This window comes from Clupea harengus, chromosome 12 (assembly GCF_900700415.2).
Source record: "Clupea harengus chromosome 12, Ch_v2.0.2, whole genome shotgun sequence".
In the NCBI taxonomy this organism is placed as follows: Eukaryota; Metazoa; Chordata; class Actinopteri; order Clupeiformes; family Clupeidae; genus Clupea; species Clupea harengus.
Genome location: NC_045163.1, coordinates 17,867,946 through 17,893,621, shown reverse-complemented (window position 1 = coordinate 17,893,621; position 25,676 = coordinate 17,867,946). Strand labels below are relative to the sequence as shown.

The window sequence follows — 25,676 nt, the reverse complement described above, 5'->3', positions numbered from 1 at the left end:
GCTGAATGACACTTAAATATACTCTATACCACTGTCATTTATTTGTAAGGACTTGGCAGTAGAAATATAAACAGATCATAAAATGACCTGGCATTTATGGCCATCCTTCAGACATGGGGAAAATGATGAGCATCAGATCTGAGAGGGAGGCAAACTACAACTGTAGTCATTTCAGTTTATTCACAGCAAACCACAAAAACAAGTAAGTAAAAAAAAAATCGCAAAAGCCAGTGACAACAGCAAGTCACCAAATGGTACTAGCTGTTATCGTGGTGACGCTGTGTCAGGGTAATCACTGGAGCTGTCACAAAATACAGGGCATGTTATTTAAACAGACTTCAGGTTTAGGGACTTGGAAAGGCTTAGTGATAAGTAAAATGAGATTGGGAGTGTACTGAAGACTTACTTATCCAAAAGGGTACAGTAGTATGCCTTTGGCTTGAGTGGGTCAATTCTATTTCTACTCAGTGATTTAGGGTGAAGGGTCAGATATACAAGACAGATAAAGAACTCTAGTAGGACAAGTGGCATTTGGGAAAAAGAAACAGAAAAAGTCTCGCCAATGGTCTGATCAAGCCAACTCTGCCAGTCATCCCAGAAGTATTATCAGTACTTCCAAAGTCACAAGCCTCTCCACTGATTGTTAACAGATTCAAACATTTTAGGTTAGTGCTGGTGATTAATTAACTAAGGCCACTCAGTGCGTTTGCTCTGTGTAAAGTAATTCTGAGGACAAGCACATTCAGCGCTTCCCCTCCCAGGCAGGGGAAGAGAGCTGACAAAGGGCCCAAGTTTACAGCATTGCAACATTCAAGTCACACGCCACCACACCACTGTAATAAAGGAACTCACAGTCTTACGAAAGGGCTGTGAAATTTCAGTACAGGCTAAAAATCGTTTCAAGCAACTGGCAGTATCATACTCTCTTCACTTCGACTGGAAGTCAGAATGTACATGAGATGTTTTTGGACAATTTCAGGTTCCAAAAAATGGGTTTCTTTTGTAAAAACCAAAACACTTGAGGAGGACACACAGAGCTGGTTAACCCTTTCATTTCCTCTCCGTCTCACGTCCATATTAACCTCAGCGCTCCTGGAGCTTGTGACACCAACACGCTCTCTCTTCACATTGCACAGTCCTCTAGACCCAACAGCAGTCAACATGGGTCTTTTACAGTGTCTAACACAAGGGTATGGGAGACTCTCTCCAGTAAGTTCTGTCCTCCATCGCTCTCCCGAGCCTAGACCTCCTGGTCTTTCTCAGACTTTACCCAGCAGAGGGAAGGCCAGGAAGTAGCCAAGGACTGAGCCCACTATGACCCCCAGGAAGATCCAGACGTTGTAGGTCATGACGCAGAGCATGAGCATGTAGCCCAGCGTGACCTGCGCGATGTGGAGGAGGGTCTGGAGCCCATGCACGAGCCAGCTGTGGGAGAGAGGAGACAGTGATGGGCAGGCGTGACAGTAATGGCAGACGAGGCACACTAGGTTAGAATAATGTCCACACAGGACACTCTTTTTGGTCTGTACCTTTTATCTTCATTCATTCGTTCTTGCAGACATACGTACGTGAGGTTCAACTAATTTCCGTACCATGCTTTGGTCAATTTTGTTTTAAATTTCTGAAACTTTCCCACTGCAATGCAAATATGCAGTGAAACCCTTTTCATGATGTTGGTGATGCTGTACCGTAAACCGCAGGCACTGAAAAAGACTTTCCGAGCCCCAGAGCCAAAAACGAACCCCTTAATTATAAACCATTCTTCCGCTATAGGGCTAATGGTTCCAAGGACATCCATTGTTCTCGTTCCATCAAGGCTCTCAATGGAAAATGTAAAACATTTACGGAATCTTGTTGAGATCGGGAACTAAACCAACCAGAGATAAACAGACTATTCTACTGTCCTACCTGTTCAGGCTAGTGTTGGTGGCAGTGCTGGCGCTGTCAGCAGGGTTGAGGGAGGACTCGGAGGGGCTGCTGGCCAATTCAGAGATGCTGTCATGACTCTCTAGCTGGGGAGAGAAGCAGGCTGGTGGCGGGGGGAAACAGGCCCCCGAAGGCGAGAGAGGGGAGGGGAAGGGAGGGGGACATGGGGTCTGGGAGCGCTCACTCAACCCCACCTTCCACACCTTGAGAAGCTCGTAGAAAATGGTGAACAGCAGTACCACAAAGACTGACAGCACCATTCCTGCAGAAAAGAGAACGAGACCGGAAGATGAACACAGAACCCAAAAAGAGGTGCAGAAGGTAAATATCCCAAAAAAGGTTCGACTGAGGAATTATATGAAATACAACGACACTCCTTGATGGAGATAATAACCAAACACTGTTAATGACTTTAGAATATATGAATCAAGTGCCTTGTTTTAATAATTACATTATATGCTTATGTTAACAGGCACATGGCTTTTCTGTGTTCCTGTGTATATGTGTAACTTTGATTAACTGGCGCCACTTATTGTTTTCTCGACCCTGAGAAAATACAAGAAGCTCGGTCGAGAACCTTGTTTTGACTAGACAGGAGTGTCTCTATAACTATATTTTATCTCTTAAGGAGACTGGAGATAGCTCTTATAATTCGTCTCCCTCAGGAATAAAATCTATTCGTAACGGACTATACCCCTTTTCGTATAGCCTTTTTACTAATGCACCCAGAGGCCTACCAGGGGACCCCTCAGGAAAACAGAAATTGAAGTTTGTTCCCTTCATACAAGGCGAACAGGAATATATACAGAAATATCCGGAGAAATAGGCCTAGAGAGTTTCAATTTCAGATGACACCTTCCTTCTAGCTCTCTTTACAGGCTTGAAGGTGAACAGCGCTTTTACATATAACCTTTACCGTTCCAAACGGTTTCAGATCCTGATGATTAGCCCAGCGTGGAGAGTCGATGAGGTTGTTGGAATCCCAGTCACGAGCCCCCAAATATGATAGGTGAAAATTCACCCTAGTTACTTCAGGACTCCAGAGCTGTCAATCAGTATATTTATTCAACAAGAATAATTGCAATCTGGCTTCACTTTCATCCTTGTGCTGTGAGTGAGCCCGATTGCAATTGTTCTTGTTGAATAAATATACTGATTGACAGCTTCGGAGTCCTGAAGTAACTAGGGTGAATTTTCACCTTTCACTCCTAACACCCCAAAACATCTCTCACAAGCCTGAACTGGTTCTTAATTCAGAAAGCTAATGTCTATGGTTCTGCTGGGTCAGATGTAGGTCATTGAATTGTGCATTGCTAACCCAAGACACAGGAGGTTTGCTAATTGCTGTAGGCGACAAAATGGAAAGTGGAAAGCTGTCTATGTGCCATTTTCCACTGCTACCTCTGCTCCCATGTTAACTCAACCAACATGCTGGCAAAGCATGCCAGCAGTGTTCACTGTGGTTTCACAGTGATGCCGTGCATGTTAGAACATATCCAAACAAGCATATTTGTAGGCCTACGCACAATATACTTTATTCATTTCTGCTGTCAGTGCCAGTTTTGGTGGAGATACAGTAATCATAAACATGGTACATTGTTGTGAAAGAGTAGCTTGCTCACAGCAGTCTGGGTGTGATAACCCCATAAAACAGGTTGGCCCTGTTCTCTTCCAACTGTGCAAAAGACACAACACCATTTTTTCTTTTTTTCCCTAAGGAAATCCTACATCAACAACCACAATAAGAACATTATGCAGGTCTAGACATCATCAGACAAACTATACAAACAAGTGAATTTAAGGGTCACAATAAGCTGTCTTACAGGCTCACCTTTCTACAGTAGTGACAAACAACAAGGCCTTATAAAGTTAGTTATATGCACCTTCTATGCCCTGAAAACAAGGAACAATGCCCTAGTGTATTTATTGTAAATAATACTTCGAAATAAATAAAAATAGCATGTTGTTGGTTGGCATAACAATTACTCTCTGAGATTAACACGGATTCAGAGCATTAATTAAAGCACTTGGCTTCAATATAGCCTAGCTTTCTTTGAACCAAATCACTGTATATGGAAAGGTAAGCCTTTGGAACCCTTTACCCTTGTAGGAAAAAAGGAACCGACATCTGCTGACAAATGAGTGCTAAATGTGGTGATTAGCTACTGTCTGTGTAAGCATATAGTCACTCAAACATTACGCTCTGTTGTTAAATGCCAGACAGGGGCAGTTGTATGGCGTATATGGCTGTGATGTGTGATGTTTGGATGAAGTCTGTAAGTGGGTGGTGTTTGGATGAAGTCTGTAAGTGGGTGGTGTTTGGATGAAGTCTCTAAGTGGGGTGGTGTTTTTGGTCAAGTCTGTGATTACAATGCTGTGCTTTACCTGCAGGTCCATGCACATCCCAGAAGTCAAATAGCAGCGTGACGCTGCTTGAGGCCTCAAAGTGCATCTATTAAAGGCAGAACAAAGGAGAGATACGGTATCAGTGACTGTCATTTCGGCAATTACAGACAGCAATATGACCTTTTTTTATTTCACAATACCATTCATTTTCCAGGGTCCCACACCCTCACACCACTTAGCACTCTTTGTATGACACTGCCCACCATGACAGCCAGATTCCCATTATTTATCCAGTTTCACTGTGAACTACTAGGCCTACGCCTAGAACACTGATGTCACCAGCTGCATACCTTCGTAGACGGAAATCTGTGTTATGCTTAAAGTATGTGTGGCCTTCCAATAGGAGCCAATTCTGGTATTCTTGTGTTTATACTCATCCCTGTTCCTGGCTGTCGGTTATAGAGGTCTTTTGTATAGAGACAATAAGTGCTCAGAGTTCTTGCACCCATTGCATATCCACTGCCTATCCACTGTGAATATGATGTGGGAAGTTTCCACCTGAACCACTCCTGCTAGAATACGTAAGTCTAGTCCAAAAATAAAACTGAAACTAGAACTAGAAACAAACCTTGTGCTGCCAGATTGTATAGTTAGACTACATAGGCCTAATTATTTGACGTTCTGAAAGATCCAGTCATTGATTATAATCCATTCAACTTTTAAAATTATTATTAAACTTTTAGTCAAATTCAGTAATAATTCTCCTCACATTTATCTATCTGTCTGTCTAGTGTGTGCGCCGAAAAATCTCAGGACTTCCTGCACAGTCAACAACATTGCTTCATGACCACAGAAAGGAGGGGTATTAGATTGGCTGCTGAGCTCAAATATCAACAACCTTTCGCTAGAATTGTGGACTGTACCTTTAAAAGGCAATTCTATGGTGGCCCTGAGAGTCAGAAGTCAAAGTCAAAAAACACGAGCAAATTAAGAAAACATCTTCATCAATTTGACAACACATGCACAGCATTTAGAAAACACACTTGGAAGTGTTTCCTGAGGACACTTAAAAGCAATGAACACCTCTGGACATGGTTTCAGCATGCTTCTTCTTCTTCTATTGATATGGTGGTTGGCAAACAATGACAAGCATGTCCAGACGTGCTCATCACTCTTCAGTGTCCCAGTTGTAAAACTGATGAAGATATATTTTTTTATTTGCTCGTGTTTTGTCTATTTGCCTGTGTTACTTTAGTTGGAAAGCACTGAGCTCTCGGGGCCAATTCACATCCAAAAGCAAATTAAAGGTGACAATAGAAATACTCCATAGCATTTAAGCTCAGTTGAGGATATGGGGTAAAAGTTGTGGCTCTGAGTAATCGCAGCTCTTCGTTTCCTGACAGAACAGCAATGTCAATGACACACCTATTCTCGTGACAGACAGGGTTCTTTCTCCCTCATGAGACAGACAGTACTATGTAAATCAACAGAACACACCCCTCTACTTTAGTGACAGAACACTGTTAATTGTAAAGGTAATTTAGTTATTTATGACTACACAATACACACACCTAAACCACATTATATTTTAAACCTGCACAAGCAGATTATTGTATAAATGTTTATGACACTGGTTACTGTGTCACGTCATGTGGTTCTTCGTCTGATCTTGAAACTTAATGATGTTAAAGTTGGAATGCCTTTGGGCTAACACAAGTAACTCATCGCCAATCCAAGGCTTTACACCAAAGTCATTAATTCACGCCATTTGAATTGTCAAGCTGAAATTAAATAACTCATGGCAAATGGAGGCATATGTTAAATCAACTTACCATCAGAATCAAATTAAGTCATGCAGACAACACCACAAATTCCTAAAACTCCAATCTCCAGTATGTTATGACAACTACATTCAAGTTGGCTAGGGTCAAGTAAACTCTGAGCAAAATATTATCTGTGCACAGTGAATGTTGTCAAACTGAGGGCGAGGCTGATTTTTGAGGGTTTTTAGGATCCTTCATCGGCGCTTAGAAATATAGGCGATGTGAAAGCCTGTTACAAAGTCTACAGCCCAGTTGTAGTCAACCTATATTACTACGGTCCCTTAGCTATGTTACCTCCACAAACCACAAGAACAATGCGTCCAGAGCCGAGGAGGAGGACACTAGTAAAACACCAACAGTGGGAACATGCAAAGACTGGCTTCTTTGTTGGCTTTTGTTTTTACTTTCTTTCCCATTACAACATTTAGGAAACAATTATGTCGATTATGTGGATATTTGGATTCAGTAGCAATTTTCTGGAAGCAAGCGCATTTCTTTCGATAGATGAATATAGCCAGATGCTCGACAAGTAGCTATAACAAAACTATAACTGACAAAAAAAAACATATTGCATTCTGATGGGACTTACAGACATGCTCAACTTTGACCGTAAGCTCAGTGAACGCAGCCCAATTGTGTCCTCTTCCTACAGGCAGCGCCGCAGCAGTTGTCCCGTTATTGTAGACCGAACTATGTGCGTCGCATGTTGCAGTGTGGAGGAACTTGAGACAAACGGCGTGCTGTAAGCACCTTACGTATTTAAACGCCGCTAGGTCTGATGGTAGTTGAAGTCATTTCCGTTTGCCTGCTGCCCTTTGGAATCAGTCCTTGAGGAAGATGTCGCCTATAAGTACTAGTTAACTGTGAAAACGGTTCACTGTGCATTGTCTATCGAGTTCGCAACTATGGAAAGGGGGCAATGCTGACACACAAACTTGTTTAGACAAAAAAAAAAACACTACAATAAGAAGGAGTGGAAATGTCCTTTTATGGTTGGTTCTCCATATCAAGCACACATGTTCCTATCATCTGGAATTCGGATTGGTCCAGTTACTGCTGAAATATCTGCCCCCGTTACCTTGCTTCAATTATTTTCCGGAGGACACTGAAATCTCATATTGCTAAATTTTATCTCTAAAAGGCAAATGAACAGTTAACACTATCGAACCCTTTTAAGAACACAAAATCAGTTTAGCAGTTTATGTTGAATTTCGAAGACTCCGCCCAGTGTGATTACGAAAAAGTCGCAGGGACCAATGAAACTCCAGTGTGTCGGTAGTATTTCCAGCTGGACTTACTGGCAGCAGGTTTTTTGTTGTAAGCATATGGAATGTAGGTAACGTTAGATTCTTGCCATTCGTGGGACTAAACATTCTTATCCAGTGGAAAAGCCTTACAGAAAAGTGCAGCGTTGTTGAATGAAAGCAATGTGCTCGACGCTCTCTCAGTTTGTGCAATAGTAATTTCGGCAATCGGGGGTCGAAGTTAAGAATGGAACTCCACAGGAGTTGGATGCGTTCAAGTGTCTTTTACAGGAACATCTCCCTCTCGAGAACAATATAAGCGAGGCGTGGGGTTCAGCACATACAGGCATGAAACCAAAGCTACAAGACAGTAGGTTAAGCCCACTTGCCAATTTGGAAGTGTTTACGAGATAGAGGCTAATTTGACAGCTAGCTGGACAATCAGACAACTCTCTATCGTTGACGGTGTCATTAGTAGACATTGGTCAAGTCATCGGTTTTTGTCGTTTACTGACAACACTGCGTTTTGAACGGTTGTCATCAGGACACTTACTGTTAGAGGGAAAAGGTCTGCTCTATGTTGCAATGCATGTGATTTTGTTTGCTATGCTTGCTAGTGACTTGTGCAATTCGCATAGCTAGCATAGCTAGGTAGCTCCCTGTCCTAGTATTGCTAGCAGTGGCTTAGTTAGATCACATTTTAAATCCGCCTGGTTTCACCAGGAACCAATGTCTTCCTAAATCGTTCCACGACCAAGGTTGATGGGGTTAGGCTTTAGGGAGATAACAGGTGCAGAACAAGATAGGGGTCAAAGTTAGTTGAAACTCTGAACACAAATTAGCTTAATATTAGCTAGCTAACTAGCTAACGTTAACAAATATTGTCGCTAGTTGAATAACGTTTACGCTGACTGTCCAGGAGTCGCTTTGACAGGTATGGATCCCCCAGGAAGTGACATTGAGAATTAAAAGTATACAAAGAGTGTTTCCCTACAACGTCTTGTTAGTTATCAACATTGTTCACATTCAGAATGGTCAGAGATTCACACGCGTGCCGTGGTTTTGGAATGATTCTGACAATACTGCTCATCGTCATAAACTTGTCGCACGGAGTGACTGGCCTAGACGATCAGGCCATGTCAGCCGAGGATAAGAACAAAATAAGGTAAGAGAACACCTCGAAAGAACTATTCCCTTGAGATTTTAAACAATTTGGTATGTGGTAGTGCACTTTACTTCCCACAGTGACCTAGGATGCGTAGGTGGTTGATGTTTGCTGTGGATCAACCTCACAAACATGACCAGTGGACACGCGGCTGTTATCTCTCAACGTTTCGTCTGGGCAAAGCCTCGGCTTAGTGGGAGTCTTAAACTAGTTCAGTGTAATGACATCTGTCAGCCCAACGCCAATTTTCCTGGCACAGAAACAGCAGATGCCTCACCATGTAATGTATGATGATGAAAGTTGCTCAACCATACATTGCCCCATCTTTTTTTAATGTGATGAGAATCCACACATTCACCGTTTACCAGCACCAGCACTCTCTGCGTTGACTTGCACGTCTAGACTTGTTTGTCGACTTGAGAGCTTCTGTTTAAGTGTAAATTACTGAGTCGTGATTGTAATAAGGCGGGTCTGAGACATTAGCGATTGTTCATTTTGCTGTAATTAAATCTCACGCTTCTAGGATAGGTGTTACGCTATATAACCGGTCCAGCCTGATTGCTGTTGGTAAACCGAGAAAGTGTGTGATCACTGTCCATTCCTGTCAGCGGTGAGGAGCAGAGAGTGGTATAAATCATAATCAGCTATCATATGCCTTTTGTCAAGTGTGAATGCAGAGAGTTGAATCAAAGACCTAACCTGAAGGAGAGGACCCAGCTATAAACTGACACTGACACAGATCCGGTAATGGATGATGCGCAGAATTTAAAAACCTAAGTCGACTGCTTATTCCAGGACCCTCTTGAGCTTTAAGATGCAATAGGCAGCACTGTGTGTAACAGCAGTAGCCTTTTCCCACATGAAATAACCAGCTTTAATAACCTAAATTAGCAGCTTGTGATTGTGTACCAATGATAGTGCCCTTGTTGCAAAAGGCTATGTTAGTTGTTATGGGATGTTCTCTACTTTTTCCATCGTAATCGTTACCTATTAAATCCTTCTACTCCCTCAATATTTTTTTTTCTTTTTCATGAAGATGGTGCTGCCCCCTGAGGTGTATTTCACCTATCAGTGATCACAGTGTGTGCTGCCATCTGCCCCTGTGGACACACCCTCATGTGTGAATGCTATTTCCAAATCTCTCCCAGTGCTCCTATGAAACAAAAAGGGAGTCCGTACAAGCCCACTACACAGGCCCGTGGTGTGGAGCAGGCGGTAGAGAATGATGTGTTTTAGCTCTTTCACATCCGTCCTCTTTTCTTATTGGAGAGGATGGGGCTCCCAGTACAGGCTGTGTGTATTATTACAGAGGAGGAGGCTGCCCCAATGGATGGTTGGCTGAAAGATTTCTTTCTTTCTTTCTTTCTTTCTTTCTTACATACATACACACTCACACACACTCACACACACACACCAAACAAACAAACAAACAAACGCCTGCAATTTATCTTAACTGGCACTTTGCTGAGAAGACCAAGATGGCGAATTGCCACCTGTTCAGACCACAAAAGGCTCTAAACCCTAACTGTCTCATCTCGTCAAGGGCGTCTGATGCATCTGATGCTGAATGAGAAGAAATGTTATTTACCAATCCACCTCCTCTTCACACTCTGGAGAGGAACAGACGTAGCAGGCTTTAGTGCGGTACCGGCAGTCTGTGACCAGCTCGCTCACCATCTGAGATTATTCCCAGGAGTCGCTCTCTGGGGTTTCTACAACAGCAGCAGCACATAGCATAGAGACCAGTACTGTGGCTCAGTGGCTGTTGACTGTCCTGTGTACTCAGATTAGGCATAGTTGTTGGAGCATGGTTCCTGCAATGCATGGGAGCAAGCCATCAGAAGCTCAAGTACTGGATGATGTTTACAGTGTGGTTGGGGATGAGGCCACAGAAGTTTTTTTTACTCTTTATTTTCATATATATGAAAATGCTATAACAACTAAACGTCCAGGTTTTTGCAGATTTTATTATGCTTCCATAATGTAGGCTATTCACTTAAAATGAAAAGCAATTGCATTTTTCACAAATCATTCATGGTCAAAGGTTTCGTGTTTCATCATTGTCTCTTTAGTGTGCAGGCTTAAGAATTAAAGATGCAACAACACAGTGTTTCATAAATAACATTTATTATGGATAATTGCTGACTGGGGAGAACTAATGCATTCGATGTTCTAATAGTGTTGAAAAAAAAAAAAACATTTAGATATTAGACAGGCATAAGACACTCTGTACTGGCCAAAGTGAATGTTGGTGGATCAGCGAAATGCATGCATGCACGTATGTCATGGTTGGGGTTCAGGAGGTAGAGGAGTCGTTCAGCAATCGGAAGGTTGCTAGTTCGATCCCGACCCCTCCTCACCAAGTGTCGAAGTGTCCTTGAGCAAGATACTGAAACGCTCCCGATGTGTATGTTGAGACCCTTGATAGTAGCCTCTGCCATTGGTGTGTGAAGGGGTCGATGTGTGAAGGGGTAGATGTCTGAGGCATTCATTTGTACAGTGTGTGTTCTATAAGTAGAAAAGCGCTGTATAAATGCAGTCCATTTACCATTACCGTTCATGAACTCTTTTGTGTTTCAGGGACCAGATTCTGGAGATGTTTGACCACGCATATGGCAGCTACATGGTAAGGGACCAAGTCATGGGCCCATGAAGGACCTGAGATGTTTAAGCAATCCTGTACATTACAGTGAAAGACAGACTGAACATTCCACAGTTCACATGAACTGTCTGTGCACGTGTGTGTGTTGCATGCTTCACCTCAGTAGTCAAATCATCCAGGATGCTTCGAACAAAGAGCTCTTTCTATGTTCAGCTCTCTTTGTCACCACCACCACCCCACCGCCACCATTGTCACCTGATGCTATGCTATCCCATATATATATCATATATCCCATATATATATATATATTAGGTAATCAGAGCAGCAGCCCTAGTTTCTGTCCTTTAGAAGGCATGGCAGTGCGTGATAAACTGCAATTAAATATTTAGTCCATTTAGCCATGATAGGCATTATGTGGATACCCTGTGGTGGGTCTTCAATCCTACTGGTAAAAATATCTATCCAATAAAAGTAATTGCCAAAAGATACCCTAATTCTTTCCTTTACCTTTCATACATGTCGTCCTTCAAGGGATGTACTGACCTGCTTTCATACAGTGAATCATATGTTAAATGCTTTGTGTGCGATTGGTGGGGAGTGTCAATGGTCACTGGGCTTTGTGGTCCCATGCAGAAGTACGCCTACCCTGCTGATGAGCTGATGCCACTGAGCTGCAGGGGTCGGGTCAGGGGACTGGAGCCTAGTCGCGGAGACATCGACGACGCCCTTGGGACGTGAGTGCCAAATTAACGTCCACTTTGCGCATGTGTGTTTCTTTGTGACACTCTTCGTTAGCAGTGGGGATCACCAGGAACCTCACAATCTGTCAAGCATGGGCTCACCATCTTGTCAAGCACTCGTGTGGTCTAGTGCTGGACATTCTTCTCTTTTATGGTTTCAGGGCATCATGCTAAAAAAAAGAGGACGTCGAAGATGTTAACTCGGGCGTGGCACATTTCCTCATGAAATACATCAGTAGATACCGTTCTATTCCTGCAGTAGTGATGAACCTCCACTGCACCTGCATAGAACAGGCAGAGGCCTGTGCTCTTCTGTAGTGTGTGATAGGGAGAGTGCCAAGTTCTCAAGCGCATTAATGCAGCCTCTCGGCTGGGCTGTGCGTGGCTGCCTGTCCCCTATAGGGAGGTGAGGTGACAGAACAGATCACCCTCTCATCAGATCATGTTTTTGTGCTCTCACTGAAGGATGAGAAAGGGCCCCCTGAGCCCTGCCCTACTTCTGTTTCTCTCTGTCTCTCTCTGTCTCTCTGTCTGTCTGTCTGTCTGTCTGTCTTTCTTTTTCTTCTTTCTGTCAGCCCCCCCCCCCATTTCTTCCTTTGAGGATAGATTTCCCCCTCCAGATATATCATGGTAATCATCGATTTCCAAAATGGGTTGTCTTTTTTTTCCCCTCGGAGTCCAGTTTGCTGAGTGTGTGTGTGTGTGAGAGTGTATATGTGTCAGTGAGGATTAATAGCTTATTAGGAAGTCAAAGCCTGTGGCATATATGACATTAATATAATTGAATGCAATATTGAATTCATCATGGAATGTGGATTCTTGGTATCACCCCATTTCTGTTCATTTCTCCTGGTGCTCTCTATGGAACGGTTCTCATAGGAGAGTGAGTCCAGGTCCACTCATTGCGGTTCTGGTTTGCTCATTGTGATTTGGTTCTTCCTCCCTAGGTTCTCCCTCACGTTGATCGACACCTTAGATACCCTTGTGGTGAGTATGTTGTTGATGCATTCTTCGTCACTGGATACTCAAACTCAAAAGACTTGAGTTTCACAAAAGCGAGGGTTTCCGTGCACTGAAACTGAGCTTATCAGGACTGGTTAAAGCTAATGAAATTGAGGAAGGATGTCAATGACTGTTCATGTTGCTACAGCTCAACCTCACCAGCTTCTCTTTTGGAGAAGGCTACATTAGAAGTTGATACTAATTCAATATTATGAGCAAGAAAGGTAATGAATTGTAGTTTTAAAGGATGGCTTTTAAAGTGGAAAGCAGACATTGCAGAAAATGGTTATGTGGATCAGGTAAACACAAACTCTGTGTTACCCAGCGGCTGCTAGTAAATCAATACTTAGAACTGCCTCTTGTTTTAGAGAATCTGTCCATATCACAAGAAACTGGGTCGCTGTCTCTGTCCATATTATGCCATTTTATTCTCCATCTCATCTCTCGAAATCGGAAGTTGTAATAACAATAGTGTTCCTTCTTGCTGTGCACAGGTCCTGAACAAGCTGGACGAGTTTGAGGACGCGGTAAAGAAGACAATGAGAGACGTCCGACTGGACAACGACATTGTCGTCTCTGTCTTTGAGACCAATATCCGTGTCTTAGGGTAACTTTCTTGCATATATTCAAAATGTCCAGTACCAACACTGCTCATCCTGAGAACTCCTTAGCCTAACATAATTATGAGTTCTCCAAAACTCAAATTTGGCCAAATCTTTAGAAACACAATTATGAAAACTACCATATGTCTCCTGAGCTAAACTTGAAATTAGCTGATTAAAAACTGTTATAGTGATTAGCCTCCACTGTGGGATAATGCCTCCTTGTCTTCACTTTCCTGCCCTGAACTTCTCAACTTAGCCGAGTCATTAATTGCTGTTAATTAAAGTTTCCCTTTTCAGAGCATAGTTCCCAACCTGTGCCGATGACTCATCCCCCCCCCCCCCCAGCTTATTCACACTCCATTCACACCCCCGACTCTGCATTATCCCCATGTCCTCTTATTGCCCAGGGGTTTTAATTGAAAAACACAGTTTCTGTGACTCAGTTGACACCTGGGGCTCGGATTTGTTATGTTAAGCACAGCGTCGAACAAATCCACAGAAAGAGTCTGTCCGTACAGCTTTACACAAAAGACGTCAGGAATAGCATAATGAAAGCGGTGTGTGCTTTTTATTGAAAATGACTTCACTGGTAAATCCTTAGTGCTCAAATGTCCTTTGAAATGTTGCTGTTCAGAGTGGGTATCTGAATGGAGATTTATATAAATTCTATAGATTTGATAAACTTTGATGTATATTTTCAGGATTTTCTTGAAAGATGTGAAAATGTGTAAAAAAAAAAAGCACCAAAGGTGTCAGTGTGATAAGAAGTGTGTTGTTCCTGCAGTGGCCTGCTGGGTGCGCACGTGATGGCCGACCTGCTGCGGCAGCGAGGGGACCGGATGCTGTGGTACAGGGACGAGCTGCTGCACATGGCCAAAGACCTCGGCCACCGGCTGCTGCCGGCCTTTAACACCACCAGCGGCCTGCCTTACCCGCGGGTAACTCTCGCATACACACACACACTCACAGGCGGTCATAGCTGAAGGTCATTTCTGAATTGTAACCTCCCCCAGCAGTTTGTGTACACAACACACACACATACACACACACATACTCATACTCTCATAAGCATGGGCAAGGGGATACACTATCGTTAGCTGCCTATGTAGGAACACCATCTCTGATGCGCACACATGTAGAGACTTTTATAATACCTTCATGGTAATGACACACAGACATGGTCAAAAAGTTGCTGCCACATCGCTATTTGTCTTTTTTGAGGTTTCCCCCTGTTTTGCTTACATTGTCTGTGTGGTCAGACAGTTTTTTGATTGCACAGCGTAACAGACACTGAGCTTAAGGTGAGCATGGGAGACCAAGCTAGAAATGTCTCATGATGTGTAAACTCCACATAATCACAGCCTGGAGATGCCTTCTCCTCCTACACATTGGAACACTAGAAAAAACAGCTGCCACTAATTACTACTCCGAGAGCATTCAAGGTATAGTTGGCTGTCAGCCAATAGTAAGACTCTCAGGTAATGGACTGGAAGAGGCAGAGTGGACTTGAGTCTTCAGTGTGTAAAATACTTGTCTTGACTGCATTAATGTGAGCTGATACAGCCATCCTATGAAATGACTTCATTTTATTTCAAGTTTTTGTTGTAGTTACACTAGTTCCCTCTGATGTTTAAAATCCACCGCCCCCTCCCCTCTCTCTACAGGTAAACCTAAAGTACGGGGTCCTGAACCCACTGTCCCGCACAGGCACGGAGACAGACACCTGCACTGCGTGCGCGGGGACCATGATCTTGGAGTTTGCGGCTCTCAGCAGACTGTCTGGAGACTCTGTGTTTGAGGTACGCCTCCTGTCTCTGGAGTTCTGTTGTGATGAATGTGTGTGTGGGGCACGGAAGACGCAAAAATATATACATTTTGTATTTAGTGTGTGTGTGTGAGAGCTGTAGTAGTTTTCCAAGTGTGTGTTGTGGGATTTAGTTTGGTGTTGCGTGTGTGTTTTGATGACATTGTGTCGTGTTCTTCACAGGAAACTGCCAGAAAGGCCTTAGATGTGCTCTGGGAGAAGAGACAGAGAGGAAGTGACCTCGTTGGAACGGTTATCAACATCCACAATGGAGACTGGGTCCGCAGGGGTGAGTCTGTGCAACACGCATACTGCTGTCCAGTATGGATCCTAGTACTTTCCTCACACATGCCAATTGTGTGCAAAAAATGTTTATGGCCTCTCTCTCTCTCTCTCTCTCGATCTCTCGATATCTCGATATCTCTGCCCTCAGATAGTGGAGTGGGTGCTGGCATCGACTCCTATTATGAGTATCTCATGAAGGCCTACATTTTGCTGGGAGACAATGTGTATCTAGAGCGCTTCAACACTGTAAGTGTGCCTCCACAGAACGCCTGTTCAAAAGTGTTACATAAATATTGAGTTTTATTCATATTACTTCACCACAGTACTGAACAACATGACTCTGTACTCAGTTCTGAGTTGTGTTTTTTGGTGTGTGTGTGTGTGTGTGTGTTATGCCCGCAGCACTATAGTGCCATAATGAAGTACATCAGCCAGCCGCCTCTGTTGCTGAATGTGCACATGCACAATCCCACTGTCAACGTCCGCAGCTGGATGGACTCTCTGCTCGCCTTCTTCCCTGGACTGCAGGTACGCACAGAGACACGTGCACAGATCACACTCTCAAACACACTCACAGATCACACTCTCACACACACTCACAGATCACACACTCACAGATCACACACTCACAGATCACACACTCACAGATCACACTCTCACACACACTCACCGATCACACACTCACACACTCTCACACACACTCACAGATCACACTCTCACACACACTCACAGATCACACTCTCACACACACTCACAGATCACACTCTCACACAGTCACAGATCACACACTCTCACACACTCACAGATCACACTCTCACACACTCACAGATCACACACTCACACACACTCACAGATCACACACTCAAACACACTCACAGATCACGCTCTGACAACATTGCATCTGCAGAGCACTGTGTCAGTGTGTACCTGCAAATGCAAACAGGCTGAAACACAGCAACACACTTAAACACTCTCACTCCAACACTCACACACACTTAAACACTTGCTCACACACACACACACAGTCCTCTCCTAGAGGCTCGGGAGGTGGATGGATGTTTGGATGTTTACTGCAGGCTGTAAGCCACCTCTTGCTGGATGTTGTCATCAGTAGCACCAGGTTGCTTGGTAATTGCCACCAGGGGAGTGGGCAGCGTTGTTTTGACTGCTCGGCTCTCTGCTTCATTAAGTTTCCCAGGTGGAGTCTCAGCAGCTTCTACCACCACAGGAAGACATTTAAAGATTGACTGCTAATCCAGAAGTTAGCTGAGAAGTTAGAAGTTAGCAAAGTTGTGTTAATATGATCACAATCAACTAAAAATAGTGGTTTGACACTGTGCACAGTTTTTCCCACGTGTGTGTGTGTGTGTGTGAGTGTGTGTGTGTGTGTGTGCGCGCGCGCATGCACTTCCTTTGAATTATTGTGTCCTTGTGTGTTTTCAGGTGCTAAGAGGTGATCTAAAACCAGCTATTGAGACTCACGAGATGCTGTATCAGGTCACCAAGCAGCACAAGTTTCTGCCAGAGGTAAAGACCACACTGCCACAGAGAATTGTGAACCTCCATTATAGGAACAATTTGGTGAAAAGTAACTGGAGTGACTGATATGCCTGAGTCACTGGATCTATTCAGTAAATCCTCTCTCTCTCTTTTTCATCTCTGCCAGGCTTTCACTACAGAGTTCAGGGTCCACTGGGGCCAGCATCCATTGCGACCAGAGTTTGCAGAAAGCACCTACTTCCTTTACAAGGTAATGAAAGAATGAACTGAATTCTAATTATAGACTGCCTAACCAGTCATAATCTGGATAATGTTTAACGAAAAAGGAATAATAATTGCAAATATTCTTGTGCGAGGCCTGGTTGTTTCAATTCAAATCTGTCTTCAGCACACTGACTCCCTGTGAAATGTCCTCCGCAGGCAACAGGGGACCCGTACTATCTGAAAGTGGGCCAGTCCATAGTGGAAAAGCTGAACACACACGCTCGCGTCCCCTGTGGTTTTGCCGCCGTGCAGGACGTGAGGACGGGCACACACGAGGACAGGTAGAGGACACGCCACAGAGGCGTGAAGAATTGGGTCTCACAGAAAACAGAAACCTAATACGTGGCAGTCAAAGATATTTTGTCCTTTTAGTTATGGATATGCACTGAACTATGTATTTCCATGTTAATGATTCATGGTCATTGGTGAGAGAGAGATATATCTTGAAATTATTTTTACTTTATTTCCTTATTCCCTATTTCTGTGTTCTTCTAGAAACAACCATTAGTATCTCTCTCTCACACACACACACACACACACACACACACATACATTAATCACTCTGTTTTTCTCCCAGGATGGATTCTTTCTTCCTGGCAGAGATGTTTAAGTACCTTTACCTGCTGTTCTCGGAGAAGAGCCAGCTGCCTCTGGACATTGATAACTACATCTTCACCACTGAGGCCCACCTGCTTCCTGTGTCTCTGTCCACCACCCAGCTTCCCTGCCAGGGGAACCATACGGTAAGACCCCCCCCCCCCCTTCAAAACACACACAGCTCAATGCATGCATTTAACCACTGCTCGTACAGAGACAGTCAAGCTCATTGTTGACAATAAGCTACATAAGGAACCTAATATATTATAAGAGCGCCATCTATAGTTTGTTTATTGTGGTTTGTCCTGTGCGGTTGGTTAACCCGAAACATACAGTTCAAAGTTATTCTGAATTGGAGGATTCTTTAAATGACTAGATATGAATGTGAACTCCAAGACCACCCTCTTTGACTGTGGCTGCCCCATGTGAAGGCGTCTCAATCGTTTCTCTGTTGTGTGCTTCCCAGGAGCAGCTGAGCAACCATGGGGAGGACCTGTTCACCTACTCGTGCCCCAGCACCCAGACACTCTTCCCCAACAACCCCTCCTTCGCCAAGAGCATTCGCGACGGCTACAAGTACCTGACGGGGGTGGGCAGGGCTTACCACGCCTCGCCAGTCAGGTGGGGCAGGTGTTTAGCTGAGTTTTGTGTCTGTGTCTCCCAGCTCTCTATCTAGAGCCTGGCTAGGAGTGTGCTCGTTCTTTTGCTGGAGGTTTTGTCGGCATGAGAAGGTGCCACAGCCATCTAGTGTTCAATGGTCTTATTGGTAAGAGTGAATGAGTTGAAGACTTGCACAGTTGGGTGATTTGATGACGCAGAGGTAGTTGGCACGGAACTGTGAGCACAGAACGGCCCTCCAGGAACAGATACTGTGTCCTCTGGCAAAGGTCTACTGCGGCAAGGAAACACATGTATGCACATGTGAACTAAAAAGAAGTGCAAAGAGGTGCCCACAATAGATTTCTGCCGTGCATGGAGGCTGTCGATCTGCTGGAGCTCATGTTAACAATAATTAGATTTTCTGAATGCTAACCAGAGGCCGTTTGTGCTTCCATGGTAACTATAGTCCTCAAACAAAGAGGGGGTGGATGCCATAAAGTCACCTTGGAGTTATAGATAGCAACATGCTCATAGAGTTACAGATGGTAGCATTTACATGACTGCGATCGTCTGCCATAAAAAGCTGCTCTTACAACAGAATGTTTGGCTTTGTGCCATACATGCAGTTTACATTACTCAATCAGACGCTGGCATGTAAATGCCATGTTTACTTATATATATATATATATATAGTATATGTACTGTATATAGTCTTATGTAGTAGCACTCAGTCAGTCATGTATAGCAGTACCTTTGTCCCTTTGTACACTCAGAGCAACATAGAGTGCTAAATGAATGTTCATTTGAATGTTGCCTCCCTCTGTGTTTTTCCATATGAACATTTGTCCCGTTTGACATTCTCACTGTTTGTGCGCATCACTGTTTCTCGTTTTTCTTTATCCGTCATACCTCAGCGATTCCTTTTCACGTTCTGTTCCGTTTCCACGGTCATGGAAATCACGTTTTCCAGGCCTGGAAAACAAATCATGAAATTCAGTCAATTCTTTTTTTGGTCATAGGTTTAATTAAATTAATTATGTTATTGCATTCTTCCAATGATAATGTTTCTGCAGCATGATACAGTTTTCTGCTAGCCCAACTAGCTTATTGGTAAAGGAATGGAAAGGGTCATAGGGTCATAGAAATGTCATTAAGGGTCAGTGACAAGTCATGAAGTTTTTAAATGTTGTCAATGAAAATGGGTGGGAACCCTGCTTTGGGGGTATTCATCTAGTGGGGTAGTGAGATTTGAATGCTTAACCATGTGCTTATAATTTGTTGATAATGATGTATCTTCTTCCAAAATGCATTATTCACTTGGAATGATGAATTGCCCTCTGTGCTCCACCAGTACCTGTGTTCTATTCCGAAAAGCCATCAAGGTCTTCATGCAGCTAATGAAGGCTACATTAGCGAACAAAAATTACTTTGACGTTGGACATTAAATATTCAGATAGGGAAAACAAATTATTTCAGTGTCTCTTTTTGTGGCCTGGTGTTTTACTTTGGCGCTGGGAATGGTGATTTATCTGTTTTGGTTCTCTTGGCTCTCACAGGGGCATTGAGCTGCCTCTGCATGACACCGGTCTGGAGCCAGTAGAGTTCCTGAAGAGCATGGGCATCACCCTCACCCCTCTCAACGAGGCCGCCACTGGCACCGCGGGCAAAGGGCCACACGTAAGACTCCCGACTGGCACCTGAGAGGATTTACATAGATATGTAGTGGTCATAACCCTCAATGGAACAGTAATGGCATTCAAATTATATAAATGATGGCATTTAGAATATATAATATATTTATTTCCAGTTTGAATCATATTATTGGATTCATTCTGGAAATGGAGAATCTTTTTGTTTGTTGCAGTTAATCGTTATTGAATGTAAAATATGTTCTTTTTCTTTGCCCTCTCTCTTTCTCTTCCTCTCTGTCTGTCTGTCTCCCTCTCGGTCTGTCTGTCTCCCCCTCTGTGTGTGTGTGTGTATGTGTGTGTGGGTGTGTGTGATCAGGAGAAAGGTGTGTACAGGGTAAGGCTGGTGGCTGAGCTCAGTCAGACCCCAGACGAGGAGGAGGAGGTGGTCCCCCTCATAGTCCAGGTCATCTCTCCCCCATTTCTGGGTAGAACTGTCCTGACGGCCGGCCCAGCCAAATTTGGCATGGACCTTACCAAACAGGAGCACGGGGTGAGTAAAACATTTTTTTTTTTTTTTTTAAACAAAGCACTGACACAAGACAAAATATGCCCATCTGGAGACATCAGCCATAGTGTCTGCCTATATACTTAAACCATTTATTCCTTGTCTTTGATGCTGATACACTTTTTGCCTCCTCTTTCTCTCCCTCTAAATCTCTCCCTCCCCTGTATTCTGCAGGTGAAGGGCAGCATTGTGAAGAGCGAACCCTACACAGCCTGTGGCCCCATAGAGAATGCAGACATCCTGAGGGGCCACATTGCCTTGGCCCTGAGAGGGGACTGCATGTTTGCCGCTAAAGCCAGGAGACTACAGGAAGCCGGGGTAACAGGCGTCATCTTCATAGGTAAGGTACCTACACCCAGCGGAAATGTAGTCTGTAATGTGTATCATACCATTCTTTTTCAACATTTGAATAAACTACATCACCCACAATACCTTAACCACTTCCCCCAGACCACAGAGAGGGCAGCAGCATTGAGGAGACGCCCCTGTTCCAGATGGTGGGGGACGGGGTGGCCACTGATGACATCACAATTCCTCTGGTGTTCCTGTTCAGCCGAGAGGGGGCCGAGCTGACCTCTGCCCTTCACCAGCATGGCAACGTGGATGTGCTGCTACTGCCCAAAGAACGCCAGCTGGGCAGAGGTACTCAGACAGACACAGACATTTACACTTACCCCAAACTAATAAGTCACTCTGCTGCCCAAGTAATGCCAACATGACAACAGTACTGATTGAGACATACATAAAAGGCATACATTACATACAAATGTACAGTCGAAAGGCAGACCGTATAGGAATATCCCTTTTCTCTTGCATTGCAGAAAAAACAGAGAAGCTAAATATCAAGTTTCGTCTGGCGAAAGAGGGAGAGATGATGGAGGGCGGTGGAGATGGCACCACTTTTCACCTCCTTCTCGAGCCTGGGAGCGAGAGAACAGACACTAAAGACAAAAAGAAATATGAGGAGCAAGAGGAGAAGAGCATCTCTCCCTCAGGCCACTGTAGTGCCTCACAAGATGGCAGCCAGCCAGCTTGTGGATTAGAGCCAAACCACAAACCTGAAGCCGACCCCTGACCTGCGATCAGCCCGGACACGGAATCCCCCACTCGCAACACGGCTGCTGAGGACCAGGCACTGGTCCAGGACCAGTGCTCAGGCAGCGCACCGGCACGCCCTTTGAAGGGCTCTGCTCTGCTCTAAACTGCTGGCTCTTACCCTGTGGTAGAGTCTCTGAATGACTTTGAAAGGAAACTCAGACCTCAAGCACTAGTGTAAGGGATGGATCGTGTATAGTTAGTAGGGTAGTGGAACTGTGTAATTTGTGTGTTCTAGCATAACAAATGGAATTGGACAATGGATATGGAGGTAATGAAATAGTCTTAGGCCACGGACTGATGGTCTTCTGCTCCCATGGTGCAGGGAAGGTGGAAGTGATTTTCCATGGCAGGAGACCTTCTTGGTTCCTTACAGGGGTTAGGGTGACATCTTTGGGCTTAACCATGTTCTCTAGTGTTCTCTATAGAATAAGAGTACCGCTCCTCTCTGGGAGCCTTGGCCCATTTAAACTAGTAGAGGAAGTTACTGGTAAAATCATGAAAACCACAGTTGCTGTGCAGCAACAGACCCAACAAATGCAGATGTATTTTTTTTTTTTTTCTATTAATTTATTGGCTCAAACTGTTCTGACTTTGATAACTGGGAACCAGTGATTACTCGGGAGGGCTGGGAAGCCAATGACCAAACTTGTGATATCATTTTTGTTTTGTTTATTTTTGTTATTTTTTTAGTTTTTTACCAATATATGCAGTCAGTAAAACACGTTTTAGAAAGTGAAGATAGAGGCCAGTAACCTTACAGTCAGGTAAAACACTTTTGTATTAAGTCTAAGTACTGAAGCATCAGGGACAACAAAGACTTGAGTGTGTGTGTGTGTGTGTGTGTGTGTGTGTGTGTGTGTGTGTGTGTGTGACAGAGAGAGAGTGTGAGTGAGTGCTCATGCATGCATGTTCTCCATGTACACGTGCAATTGTCGGATCACTACCACACAATGTTTTGTTTTTGTTTTGTTTTCTGTGTGCCAATACGTGATGCACATGTTGCATGTAAGGGATGGCACTGACTAATACCAGATGCCTAAGATCACACACTGCTCTGTGACAACCAAGCACCAGATGGCAGCCATTTTGGATGTAATGTGGCAGATGACGGCAGACTGTTGTCACAAGCTTTGCCTACTGTGACTGATTTTTTCCCCCCAGCACTTTGGTCTCCAGAACCCTTAAGCTCCTCACCTGTCTTAACACGTCAACGTGTGTGCGCGTGTGTGTGTGTGTGTGTGCGTGTGTGCGTGCGTGCGTGTGAGAAGGAGAATGTTTATGTTGTTGCTTAGGGGGGACTTCAAGGAAAGGCAAGAGGCAGGTGACTGTTGTAAAATTGCCCTTTTCTTTACCATCATGCATTTGTTTCTCGATTTACTTTAGAAATCAAACCCAGCTTAAGCATGTTTGTAGAGGTGTGAGCGTGTGACTATGGTGGCATTCATGTTGGTACTGTAAGACCATGTCATGGAGAAATACACAGCAGCCATTACATTCTTCAAGCACACAGAGGCTAGAATCAGTCATGAGGCTCAATACATTTCATTCCTTTATTTGAGGTTTTATGCCCCATGGCCACAAGGACACTACCTGTCTTTCTGATCCTTTTTACTGTTTCTGAACTGTTTGTCATACTTCATGTTAGTTATGATGTACAGTAGCTTTGGGTTTGTGGTTGCTTGTTTTGAAGAGTGGTTTGGTACCTCACAGCACAGTCTGTTAAGACAAGCATAGTGTCCTTCTAGTCGGACTCTGACTTGGGTATCTTGGCTGTACCCTCCCTGTGTCGGCTATCGAGAAAGCTCCCAGTGTACATCGACTTCAAGAAAGGGCTCAATTGTACTGTAACCCACCCCAGGGAGGAGGAATCAACATCTTACATATGTTAAGTGCTTTAAGATGTTTAAATGGCTTGATTGAAACCACTCAATGGGATATTATTAAATGGAGGAAGGAAATATTTTAATGTGCATTTCAAATGAGATGTTTATATATCTTCATATATACTTGAGATTATACTATTTTGCCATGTGAGAGTTGTGCAGGGTGTGATGAGTAAAAGCGAAGTGCCAAAGTCATTTCAGTCCCTCTACTGTACAAGCATGAGCTTCTGATGTGGTCTCCTATCCTCTGTTGGCTCTCAATGCAACTGATCTAGTCTGTCTGATAATAAATGGATTTGTGACTGAAATCATTCTGAATACCTCCATTTATATATTTGCACATTTGTGTTTGTATGTGTGTAGATGTGTAAGAGAGAAAAAGATTTTGTGACATACCAGTGAACAAAAAAAAAGAAAGAAGAAGAAACTAACCTTACTTGTTATGGCATTTTAGTTATTTCATTTTGAATCAATCAGATTGTGATGTCACAATGTACAGTCCATTTGTGAGTTCTGTCCATCCTGATGCTCTCAGATCACAGTGATTGCTTTCCCCTTCATATGGATGTAGTCTAACCCAAACATGGATTTTTGGAAGAAGGCAACCAAATTTAGTGCCCAACTTCACATAAGAGGGGATCGAAACAGGCGACCTAACAGGTGAAACAAACAGACACTAATGGGGGGAAATGAGCTGATCTTGCGAGTCTAGTGAATTGATTGTAGTTGTGACTTTTTTTGTGCAGAGTACAATCTCATGACAATTTTCTGAGAGGCTTTCAACAACATTCATGGGTCAAAGATGCAGGTAGGGCCAAGTAGTTGTGTAAATGTGTTTATTTTCTTACTTAACAACTGGATTTCTCCTTCTTAACTGTGTTGTCAGGTGACTTAAGTACTATTGTCAGTCTTTCTCGGTCATAGGTATGAATTTGGAGATGGAGAATTTACATGCTATATCAGAGATCAAAATGGCTGCCGAAATGTTTTTTATTTTTATATATATATATATATATATATATATTGTTTTTGCCCACAAGTTAAGGCAGCAAGGTAAAAACATACTATAAGTGATGAATACCTATTGATCGCATACATACATTATGGGAGATTTACTGTATTGGTTCTTTACAGGTATATAAATTGAATTAAATCCTGATAGCGACAAATATTGGAGCCTCTCAGGTGTTAAAATCAAGCAAAAGTGTGTGAGTGGATATGAGATCAGAGAGCTGTTGACTGCTTTGTTTTGAAAGCATGTTTTTTCCTCTGTCAAAAATGTGTCTCTTTCAGGACAGTGTGGGGACAGAGCACATGCCACCACACATTTTATTGACCTGGTGACTCGAAAGGATCCTGACCAGAAGGTCAGATGCATTCCCGTCTAAGGCATATGTGCAACCATTCATTCAAATTTCTTTTAATAGGTGTAGCTAACTGGTTTTAGTCAAATCATTACTACATTTAAAGATTGTCATTTTTAGCCAATAAAACAAATGATATTGTTTAGCCTAAAACAGAAAAAGTCAAACAATTGAGAAAGGAAATGTCCATAGTTATGAGAGTCCAGTATTTAACATGGCCAGACAGTCCTTGTTGGGGGGATAAAAGGGGTTAGAAAGTAAGTGTGTGTGTGTGTGTGTGTGTGTGTGTGTGTGTGTGTGTGTGGGTGGGTGGAGGTAGGCATTGTGGCTGCTGTGAACACAGTGAGTTCAAAAGTCTGAGTGCCGGGAGGAAAAAGGTGTTTAGTAACTTGGTGGTTCTTGCGTGGATGCTCCTGTCCAGACTCCATGGGGGAAAACGGGTTGTGGGAAGAATGGGAGAGAATTCTGGTGATGCTAGATGCATTAGCAAACTTTAAGATGTGGCTGTAGTTAAATCTGGCAGAGCAGTCACGAGTAAGCCGATAAAACAACAAGGGACTCTGTACGCAGCCCTGGGGCGATCCCGTGCTCGCCAAGGTGGATTTTTATGTGATGCTGCCCTTAGAGCAGCA

The 25,676-nt window shown here is 43.6% G+C and overlaps 2 protein-coding genes across 3 annotated transcripts; one reads left to right on the top strand and one right to left on the bottom strand.

Annotated features, from left to right (window-relative positions):
- Positions 1-17: 17 nt before the first annotated feature.
- On the bottom strand, positions 18-6,998 carry slc31a2 (solute carrier family 31 member 2). The gene is made up of 4 exons (XM_012841623.3): positions 6,685-6,998; positions 4,312-4,378; positions 1,909-2,188; positions 18-1,425 (listed from the first exon to the last, which is right to left on the bottom strand). The coding sequence occupies exons 1-4, from the start codon at positions 6,688-6,690 to the stop codon at positions 1,260-1,262; spliced, it is 519 nt and encodes a 172-aa protein (XP_012697077.1). The 5' UTR covers positions 6,691-6,998; the 3' UTR covers positions 18-1,259.
- Positions 6,999-7,258: 260 nt separating this feature from the next.
- On the top strand, positions 7,259-23,988 carry si:ch211-282j22.3 (ER degradation-enhancing alpha-mannosidase-like protein 3). 2 transcript variants are annotated; one of them, XM_031578051.2, is made up of 21 exons: positions 7,259-8,273; positions 8,370-8,504; positions 11,085-11,130; positions 11,740-11,840; positions 12,794-12,833; positions 13,343-13,455; positions 14,238-14,391; positions 15,118-15,252; positions 15,441-15,546; positions 15,691-15,788; positions 15,945-16,070; positions 16,986-17,069; positions 17,209-17,292; positions 17,463-17,587; positions 17,884-18,049; positions 18,370-18,524; positions 20,060-20,180; positions 20,511-20,684; positions 20,874-21,039; positions 21,150-21,341; positions 21,521-23,988. In XM_031578051.2, the coding sequence occupies exons 2-21, from the start codon at positions 8,371-8,373 to the stop codon at positions 21,772-21,774; spliced, it is 2,574 nt and encodes an 857-aa protein (XP_031433911.1). In that variant the 5' UTR covers positions 7,259-8,273; position 8,370; the 3' UTR covers positions 21,775-23,988. The 2 variants fall into 2 exon arrangements, with proteins under 2 accessions (XP_031433911.1, XP_012697080.2); XM_012841626.3 differs by having other exon boundaries at positions 7,259-8,504.
- The last annotated feature ends 1,688 nt before the right edge of the window (positions 23,989-25,676 follow it).